Here is a 10895-nt window from a genome sequence, read left to right on the forward strand (position 1 = left end):
GGCAGAGAGTTTTATCTAGTCCTAACAACAACAAATAACTTATTCAAATTCAACAATAATGGAATGACCAACTGCTACTTGCCTGGTGGTGAGGAGGAAACAAAGACAAGCTCGAGCTTTAACTGTGGGAGAATGCCAGCCAGGATAAATGACACAGAGATTCAGTACCAACAAAATGTCCAGGCAGTAATGAAGAGCCCAACCCTCACCTTGTGCAGTGGGGGAAATCATTTACGGGAAAGAAAAAGAGTATTCTTGGAGGATCCAGAGACCTGAAAATACCATCCAAACTCTAACCCGAAAAGATTTTATTCCGTAAAGAGTGTGGCTACTCAACAGACACATGAAAAAATGCTCAACATCACTCGGCATCAGGGAAATATAAATCAAAACCACAATGAGACACCACCTCACACCAGTCAGAATGGCTAAAATTAACAAGTCAGGAAAGGACAGATTTTGGCGGGGATGCGGAGAAAGGGCAGCCCTCTTACACTGTTGGTGGGAATGCAAGCTGGTGCAGTCAGTCTGGAAAACAGTATGGAGGTTCCTGCAAGATTGAAAATAGAGCTACTCTACACCCCAGCAATTTTACTACCAGGTATTTACCCCAAAGATACAAATGTAGTGATCCGAAGGGGCACACGCACCCCAATGTTTACAGCAGCAATGTCCACAATAGCCAAACTATGGAAAGAGCCCAGATGTCCATCGACAGATGAATGGATAAAGAAGATGTGGTATATATCTACAATGGGATATTATGTAGCCACCAAAAAAATGAAATCTTGCCATTTGCAACAATATGGATGGAACTAGAAGGTATTATGCTGAGCGAAACAAGTCAATCAGAGAAAGATAATTATCATATGATTTTGCTCATATGTGGAATTTAAGAAACAAAACATAGGGGAAGGGAGGGAAAAATAAAATCAGATGAAATCAGAGAGGGTGACAAACCACAGGAAATAAACAAGGGTTGCTGGAGGGGAAGTGGGTTAAGGGGATGGGATAACTGGGTGATGGGGATTAAGGAGGGCATATGATGTAATGAACACTGGGTGTTATATACAACTGAAGAATCACTGAACTCTACCTCTGAAACTAATAATACACTATATGTTAATTAACGGAATTTAAATTAAGTTAAAAAATAAAAGAGTGTGGCTACTATGTTCTGGGCACCTTTCCAGGCACTGGGCAAATAAACAAGCCACTGCTCCAATGAGTTTACAAGTTAGAATGGGAGACAGACAACAGACACATAAGGAAGTAAATATATCACAAATCGAGTGGTGCTAAGTGATGTAAAGAAAAAGAAAGCAGGGAGATGGAAGAGAAGGCAGTGTACATGGGTGGTCAGGGAAAGCCTTTCTGAAGGAGTGATATGTCATTAACTGTGGGGCAAACTGGCAGATTTCTGGGAACCCCCCCCCCCACACACACACATCCCTTCCAGGTCAAAGGAACAGCATGTGAGATGAGAGTGTGAGTGGCATGGTTGAGGAAGAACAGGAGGTTGGGGACACCGGCCAGGTGAGGCGGGAGTGGGAGGCCCAGTTATGCAGAGCCTGTAGGCCAAATAAGAAGTCTGGATTTCATTCTGAGAGGGATGCAACCATCGGAAGATTGTGGGCAAAGAAACAACAGAGATTTCTGACTGCTCTGTGTTGTATTTATGCTGCATGCCAACACCTAAAATAACGCCTGACACATAGCAGACAGTTAGTCAATATTTGGTGAACGAATGAATGATCACTTGGCCTGCTGTACAAAAAACAGATTGCAGATGGGCAAGGAATGCAAGGAGACTGGTTGGGCATCAGTGCAGAAGTTGAGAGATCACGGTGGCTGAGATAAGGCTGGTCATGCTGGCCAGAGGGGGTGAGAAGAAGGGAGAGCCGTTTGCAGAAAGCTAGATTAGATGACAGAGAGAAGCCAGGGGATCAAAAGCATTCGGCCTGAGCAAGAGGAAGAACAGAGGTGTCCCGGGCGCCTGGGTGGCTCAGTTGGTTAAGCGACTGCCTTCGGCTCAGGTCATGATCCTGGAGTCCCGGGATCGAGTCCCGCATCGGGCTCCCTGCTCGGCAGGGAGTCTGCTTCTCCCTCTGACCCTCCCCCCTCTCATGTGCTCTCTCTGTCTCATTCTCTCTCTCTCAAATAAATAAATAAAATCTTTAAAAAAAAAAAAAAAAAAAAAAAAAAAGAACAGAGGTGTCCCTTTACACAGATGGAGAACTCCGAAGGGGAAGCAGCTTTGAGGAGTGAAAATTGGGGGCTGTGTTTTGCATATATAAATTTCAGATTGCATGGCGTTCGGGGAGATGCTGGTGGTAGCATTCTAGAAGTGAGTCAGGACCACTGAGATAACACTTGAGATCATCGGCATGAAAGCGGTATTGAGACCAAAGGCAGGAATATAGGTAGGAAGAGATGTGAGAGCCAAGCCATCATGTAGGGGTTAAAGGATTCCATCATGTAGGGATAAAAAGTCAGGGGCCATCAAGAGAGCCTAACAAAGAGATCCAGGGATAGAGCTGGAAGCCAGAAGAATCTGGTGTCCTGGAAGCAAAGGGCTCAAGGCAGAGAAAGTGGACCCCAGCGCGTGATCAGCAGCACTCAGATGGAGAGCCGACCTGGTACTGGATGAGCAGAGACCACCAGTGACCATCATGGGGACAGTGGGAGGGAAGGGTGGGGACCAGAGCTTGGCTGGGTGCTCTGAGAGGTGGAAGTAGAGATGAAGCAGGAACATACAGGGTGCCTCAAATGAACTGACAGTATTCTGGTCTCAGGCTACAAGGCCATCCAGTATTTGTTTTATTTTCATCGTAATTTGCAGATACGTTAAACATCTTGTTAGTCTCAATCAAACGTTACACAATAAAACATGTTTTCACGGGCTTAGACGGGGAGAGTAAAGAAAGCCGGTGTAGACAACTTTGTCCAGGTGTGTTCTGTAAGAGGGAACAGTAAAGAAAGAGAAGTCCTTTTAAGGGTAAAAATCTATCGATCATGTCCTGTGGTCTTCCAGCTGGTCAGCGTGTTGCAGGAAGGACCGTGGTGGATGGCTGCCGCATTCCATCAGCTCCGCTCGATACTGACGGCAAGCAAGCAAGGTCTAATGTGCTCAACCCTAGTCTCCCCTTAACCTGAATCTCTGAATTGCAGGACTGAGATTTCTGTTTCTCAAACTGCTGTGACTTAAACCCCGAAAGCAAAAGCAGGGAACATTTGTGCAAGTTAAATGAGTGTCAATTTAAGGACAAAGTGATTGAATCACAATCGCTGGCCATGGATGTGAATTTTGGTCTTCGTTTTTTCCCTTCCACACACATGATATTTCCCTGACATCTGTTCAATACAAATAGATCTAGAAAGTGTGAAAGGGAAAATCTGCTCCACTAAATATATAAAAGGGACCCCGAGTGAAGTTTCCATGATGGCATTCGTCATTATGGGCACAGATGGCGTCCTTTTCCAGCGCCCCCCCCCCATACACCAGCTTAAGTTCCATGCACTGAATTCTACCCCAAAATACTGCCAGGCAATAGATGCTGGATAATACCAGAAGAGCCTGTCTGTACACTATATCTTTATTTATCAATCCTCTGTGTACATCAGGCTTTGGGTCAATACAATCAGGAAGAGCGTGGGTTCTCAACTAATAATGTGAACAGTGCACATCACTTGTTGCTATGGGAATCCAGATGTTTTTCTCTAGTGACCTGGGGGCTTAGTGGTCTTTGTGATACCTTGCCGATAAACAGTGACATTATTGTCATCCTGCACGGACTACTTATCATTTTCCCTACCATGCTCATGTCACAGAATATGACAACCACTTACCAATAAATACCCATACATCCAAACATTATGGTATGGGACATATAAATCACCTATCTACTGCTTGGTTTCCTGAAGTGTTTTAAGGAGGCTTTAAGACAAATGCCCGGTGGTCAGTAAGTCCGTGTTCACGTCCAACAAAATCATCAGATGAGCTGGTCTGCCTCTAAACCTCATTGTATCTTAGCTTGAGAAGTAACGTTTATGAAGAAGGTAGAAAGGGTTCAGACAGGTGGAAGGTTATGAGGCTGACTCCTGCGTCTAGTGGGGCAGGGTAAGGGTGGGTGGGCAGTGTTACCAGCCTCGTATGTGTTATGGCTGGGACAGGAGGTCAGCCGAGCCCAAAAAGGGGCAGAAACACAAAACAGTAAGTAAATAAGTAAATAAATAAGAGCAAAATGAGGGACCAGAAGGAAATGGGAACACTGTTAGATGAATCCCAGGGAACACTTCTGACCACCAGGATTACTCAACTGTGAAACACACTCCATGGTGAGAATAAAAACAGTTTACTATAGGTCCTGGAACATTGACTATCAAACCATAAACTTACAAACGTTTTATACAGGAGTTGGGGATCGTCCACTTTTTCACCACTGCCCCCCTCACTAGGAACAGGGATGCCACAGATCATTTCCTTTAATGCAATAAATCTAATTTTACAAATAAGAGAGAACTGTTACAGCTACTTACGACAATATTGTTAACAGAGGGCCCAAAATGATTATTAGATAACCCGGAGGCTAACACACATAGCCTTAAGTATTTCTAGTATATACGTTGCAAAGTTAAATTTATAAATAAATGTAAATATTAATATAATTATAATTAATACTAATCCTTTTCTCCCTCTAATTCAATTGAATAAACCAACAAAAACAACCCCATGGCCTTTGGGATTACCTGGTTCAACTCTCTACTTTTAAAGAAGAGGAAACTAAACCTCAGAGAGGAAAAATTACTTGAAAAAAAGCCATGTGGAACATTCCACACTGTTTTCTCTAAAAGCCCATGAGTGGCAAACATGCTCAGGGCTGCCTTGCAGTAAGGCACATGGATTTGAACTTCCTGGTTTCCTAATGGTAACCCTTCCTGCTTTTCAGAATGAAAAATTAAGGAGGTGATGGAATGGAAGCAAGGGGTCTGTCTGTAAGTCACACCTGTTGGCACAGAAATCCGCCTGCGAGGAGACTCAGTCAGGGTGGGCTGGCCCAGCAATGATGGTTGTCTCTGGTCTAGCTGCTGGCTCATTTCAGAGGTACAGCTCACAGAGGTTAAATGTGAGTCCAACAGTCAGGGGCATTCCCTAGACAAGTCCATCATCATCCGAGCAAGCCGTGGGCGGTGGAACCAGTCTTGGAGAGGAAGTGGCAAAGGGGGGGCTCACCTTCACTGGCTAATTGCGGGCTGGAGTGCTGGGGCTGAATAAATTCCCTTCTAAGGCCACAGCAAGACAGAACCAAGCAGCGATCAGATCAATTTTGTCAAAGGATAATCCAGGTTTTTCAAGTAAGAAAGAACCCAAGCGTGCAGTATCTGGACTTGCAACTACCTGATTTCTCACTGAGAGTCGGGGGGACCTTTCTCTGGGGCCTGGATTTGAGTCCTAGCTCACCTGTTCCCTCAGAGGCTTACATAACCCCTCTCATCTGCCCATCTGACTCACGAAGGGAAGCATTCCCACCTACCTCCAGCCTAAACGGGTAGAGGGCATTTTTATGACTTGAAATGCACTCAACCAACATTTCTGAGAACATACCCCTGTCCCAGGCAAAGTGCAATGTGCTGGGGAGATGAGAGATGAACTGAACAACGTCCTTGTCCTCAAAGTGCTCGTAGCACGTTCAAGACAAGGGGGCTGTGGCCCTTTCTTCACACCTCACGTAACTGCAATATGGTAAGAGCTGCCTTAGCAGTATGAAGGGGAAGGCTATGGAAACAAGAGAGGGGTGCTTCGTTGTGCCTGGCAGGTAGCCTCAGTCCAGGATGTTATTTTAATTGTAACTTTAAAACAAATGAGCACACTACAGTGGAAAATTGAGTAGATAAGCATAAATCAATGATCAAATACCTCAACCATTCCTAAACTGTAAAAATTACTACAAGCACACAAAAACGCTTTGCTTGCCTGTTCCAAGTAATTGTCGCCTCATTTCTGTAATGAGCATCAGTGCTGGCAAGTTTTGTGAACAATATCAAATTCTATCAGGGAAAGTAAGTCAGACGCTGTTGCCAATTGCCGATGAAACAGCCACTTAGAGTCTTTCATTAAAAACAAACAAACAAAAATCAATCATTGGAAATAAGCTATATTGTCCATTATCTACAAAAGATGGGGCTGTAATAAATAACTAATCCACAAATAAGGAGAAAATCTGTTACCCAATATTCTCCTAGGTACCCCAGACCCTACCAAATCTTTTGCTCTAGTGAACAAAAACCAACAAAAAAATTTGACCTGTTTGAGTCATTGGCTATTTTCATTTAGAGGAAAATGCAGATACCGGGGTCAAAACAAATTGCAAGGTGTAAAAATAAACCACAAATTCTATAATCTGTCCCTGGTTTGCTTGCATAATTTGGGCTAGAATTATTGGCCTTACTAAACTGTGTAACTTTTCTTACTCCTCTACCATTATCACACAATCCTAGAACTGGAAGGAACCATGGAAATCAGCCAGTCCAACTTCCTCACTTTACTGATAAGGAGGGGAGATGGCACAGGCTTGTCCTACCATAATCACATCTGTCTTCTTAGTACTTCCTGTATTGATAATCATATCTGATAATGATCACAGAAAGTAAAGCTTAAATGATCTTTTAAAACATCCGTCTTTAAAAGCCAGAAGTGCGAAGGGAAGCAAATGATGGTCCAGACACACAAATCACAGGAGCTGCAGTCCCTCGGTGCTGATGCATTAGCAGGCTGTTCCAGTTCAGAATGTGGTCTCCCTACCAAGTCAATAATGTCACTATCTAAACAAACTTGGGCAATTTGCCTTCGTAAAATAACTACCTGAGACAAAAAGAACTGTCATTCCACAAAGCTGCTAAGCTGCCCTGGACTGGGATTCCAGAATTAGTCAGAACATGGTTTATTAAATGAAACACTCTAAAGTTCCATTTACCTGTAGGTCTAGGAACTAAAATAGTGCTACGTTTTTTCCAATGCCACATTCCAGAGGAGGCTGCAAACAGAGGGCAGGGGCAACAGGGAACTCTGCCACGCTCTTTTGCTCCACCAAGCAGGCACACACATTCATAGCAGGGTAGGCATTTGGACTCTAATCCCTTCTTAGTGGAAAACACACATTTTCAAAATGAATCCCCGATCTAGAACGAATTACCGTAATAGCCAAAGCCGGAGCGAGTCCGCTGATGAGAAACGCAAATCTGGCCACCTCTTTTGAGACGCCTTGGACCACGACACTGCCTGGGTCTTTAAGGTCTGGCCTTTTCAGGTAGGGCATCTGCCCTCCTAAATCGCGTTTAAATCCCAGGAAAAGAGAGAAGATGCCTCCCTTAGTCTTTGAACTATGCTGTTCCTCCTGTATCCATTTCTGCTGAACCACAGCCTTGTTATCTTTTCAAAGAGAAAAAAATAAAAACAAGGGGAGAATTGCACCACTGCAGATCCCAAGAGAAGTAAGCACAAAACTATAGCAACGTCAAATATCTCCAGCAACTAGGAAAATCCCCACATGCTATCCGGTGTCAGCTCAATGCAGACTGGGGCGCTCTGTGCCCGGAACCACAGGAAGCCGGGCATCTCTGCAGCCTGTGTCCCTGCCAGCCACCCCCCCGCCCCACACACACACGCTCAAATTGGGCAGGGAAGTTATGGTCTCTGTGTGCAAGACAGAGAGACAGACCACGCACCCACACTCCACAAATCCGCCAAGGGGCCGGGACGTCAACACGGCAGAGCAATCACAAGGCACTGGCGGAGCGGGGGATGGAGGGGCCACATTGTTGGAGCCCTCGGATTTTGCTGCATTGTCACGGCCCGGGAACGTAGGGGTAGAAGGAAGCGCACCTCCAGCTAAAAATGGACCGGACGCGTTTTTCCCAGCGGCTCCCTCCCCGCCTGCGTGCAGGTCGCAATACGGTAGGCGACAAGACGGGCTGCTCCCGCTAAAACTCAGGTGGCAGGCCCGGCTGAGCGGTGCAGCCGGCCGGGGACAGGGAGGCGCTGGGAGAAGCACCCCCACCGCGCATCCTCGCAGCCTGCCACCACCCAGGGGAGCATGGCCCCGACCTGCCACGCACCCCCTGAGAGCACTAGCGAGCTCGCGCGGGGCTGTGGGCGCGCTCGGCTAACCACGGCATTGCACGGGACGCAATTGGCGAAAAGGCAGCCCAAGGCAAAGCCCAAATTCAGAGCCTTGGTTCACAAGGGGTGGGTGTGGGCTGGGAAGGGGGATTACGTAGGTCTCTCCGCCCCCTCCCCTGACACCTCCTCGCCACTGGGAGGGCGCCGGGGGGCGGGGGAGGCGCCACGAACCCGCTTGGGGGCTTCTTTGTTTCTCTCGGTGCCCCGCAGGAGGGCCCGGTGTGCCTGCTGTAGCCGAGCCGGGGTCGCTCCCCGGGCTGCCTGCCCGGCCCGGGCGGCGGCACGTCCCAGGCTGACAATTGAACCTCGCGGGAGAAGCGAGAGGGTGGGGAGGAGGGTGGATCCCGGGCCCTGGGGAGGGAGGGCGCTGCCGGGGCCTCGGGAGCGGCGGGGAAGCCGCCCAGAGAAGGGCGGGGGAAGGGGCGGCAGGCAGAGTCCCCGCACGGCGCTCGCTTACCTTGGCAGCCCCGGCCTGGGCACAGATCATGCTCCAGTCAGCGCGCAGGTTAGAGCCGGGGGGCGCACGTGCCCTGCATGGCGCGCCGGGCACCTGCCGGGGGACCCGGGCGCCCACCCGCTCTCGCAGCGCTCCGGGGGCTCGCGGCTCGCGGCAGCCACCGCCAGGGCCACGGCGAGAGGCGCGCGCTGCTCGGTGAGTGAACGCGCGAGGACTGGGCCGGCTCGGTCAGAGACGCACCGTATTCTGGCTCCCACAACGGCGCCTGGTGCGCGGCAACGCAGCACACTTCATCGCTTTATCCTCCCGCCCGCATCCCCTCCCTCCCTGCCTGCTCCTCTGTGGGTACCAGACTTCCCGAACCAACCACAAGCCGGGCTTGCTCTCATTAGCGCTGCCCCGCCCTGCAGCCTCCGCGCACCCCGCGCCCCCGCCCCCGCCGTAAATATATATTGATTCTTGTTACCGCCGGCCCCATCCTTCCTACACCCAGCAGGCGTACTGGGCATATCCAGCACCAGCCCCGGCTCACTGGCCCTTTTGTGTCGGTGCAAACAGTATGTCCAGAGAGGATCTGGTAGAGACACCCTAGCAGGTACCCTATGACAGGTGTTCTTGGCCTCTGTCTTACACACTGTGCCCACCTACCCTACACACAGTTAGGAACACTCACACATGTCTGGGCACCGTCCTGTGTCTGCACCGCGAACACACAAAACAAACATTATAATTACAAATGCAAAGGGTGAAAATACTCCCCCCCCCCCCCCCGCAAAAGCTATTGTTGGGCAAGCCTAGCTTTCAAACAGGGTTTTATACTAAACTGCACGCAGTGTCAGGATGCTAGAACTGGAAGGAAGCAAAGAAGGAACCCCTCCTTGTACAGCCAACCAAGATGCATAGAGAACTGAAATGTTAGTCGCTGTTGGCTGCTGGCAGATCCATGTGTGTAAATCTATGTGCATTTGGTCAGGATCTGGCCTGATGTATTCACATAAGATGCAGTGGTTTTGAGCACATAATCTCCATCGTCTGTAATTCCATGAGCTAACTGCGTTCTTCAGAATGTTTATTTATTTATTCCCAGTCTCCTGCCCAGCATCCCCTACACGAGACATTTTACACACCAGGAGAAATCTTCTTTCCCATACCCCAAACTCAGTCTTCCTCTAGAACAAACAAAGGGCTGGCCCTGACCCCAGAACTCCTCATTGAAGTCAGTGCAAGACTTCTCTAAACCAAGTCCTCTCCCCCAACACTGTAGGATGGGATGTTTCTCAATGACTCTCCTTTCACTGACCCAGCTCTTGATTTCTCTCTCACAACCAGAAGTTTTCAGAAGTGGAAGCCTTGGAAGATGTGAAGGCAGCTTCACCAGTTCTCCTTTCTCCAAGAAGGCACACCTCATCAGCCCTTCCCTATCCTCATTCCACTGGGGCTGGGGGTGCCTGGGACTCCTCTTTTCCTGACAGACACCTTCTTGCCTCACACGTTAGATGTCCTAGTCGGATGAGCTCAAAGCTATACCTTTTCAAACCTCAGCTAAGGATCCACACAGAAAATTGGCCACACGTTTCTCCAGATTTTGCACTCCGATCAGTATCACCTCCCATGTGAAGAAGACCCTCCAAGAATAGACTAAAAGCAGGCTCCAGCAGTAAATAGCAACATCAACCATGTGAAGTGTGCGACTAGAGACTTGAACAAAAACAAAAACTCTGCCATAAACCAGCATCCACGGTTTCTAAATTAGCACAGTATCACCAAACCACAATAACGAAAATTCTGTACTTCAATTAATTGTCAAGATGTTCACCTCTTTATTTTCAGTGATGCAGACTCAACCTGGCTCAGAGATACTTCTTTCTGTTCTCTCTGTCATGGAGATAACTTGGACAAGTCAACATCTTTCATAAGGTTATTGAAGCAACAATCCTGAACCGTGCTTTATTTTCCTCTGGAGAGTTTCCTTTTTTTATACTAAAGGCAAAAGATAAGAAAGCAGAAGTATACAAACTTCCACATTTTAACATGTTGAGTAGATAAACTCGTTATAAAGCAGCTTCTCCCTGTTGGGGTCAATAGCAGCTCACACCCACTCACACTCACACTTACTGTCCTCTGTGTTCTCCACGCTCACATTGTCGTGTTTATTCCTCACAGTCCCCACTGCAGCCTGGGTAACATCATCCTGTTTTACGGAGAAGAAAACCAAGACGAATGAGTTCTATAATTGCTTTAAGGTCTCATGGCCAGCAG

At 47.9% G+C, this 10895-nt stretch overlaps 1 protein-coding gene across 5 annotated transcripts in view; it reads right to left on the bottom strand.

Moving 5' to 3' along the window:
• Positions 1-8950, bottom strand: part of HECW1 (HECT, C2 and WW domain containing E3 ubiquitin protein ligase 1) — a 430370-nt gene extending 421420 nt beyond the window's left edge. For 2 of the 5 annotated variants that reach the window (XM_032430461.1, XM_032430464.1), the window contains exon 1: positions 8637-8950. In XM_032430461.1, coding sequence (XP_032286352.1) covers positions 8637-8666 — 30 coding nt within the window. In that variant the 5' untranslated portion in view covers positions 8667-8950. Of the gene's footprint in view, positions 1-7193; positions 7940-8636 lie in introns of those variants that run through there. The other 3 variants (XM_032430466.1, XM_032430463.1, XM_032430458.1) reach the window with 3 other exon arrangements.
• Between the last annotated feature and the right edge of the window lie 1945 nt (positions 8951-10895).

This window comes from Phoca vitulina, unplaced genomic scaffold (genome assembly GCF_004348235.1).
Source record: "Phoca vitulina isolate PV1807 unplaced genomic scaffold, GSC_HSeal_1.0 scaffold44, whole genome shotgun sequence".
NCBI lineage: Eukaryota > Metazoa > Chordata > Mammalia > Carnivora > Phocidae > Phoca > Phoca vitulina.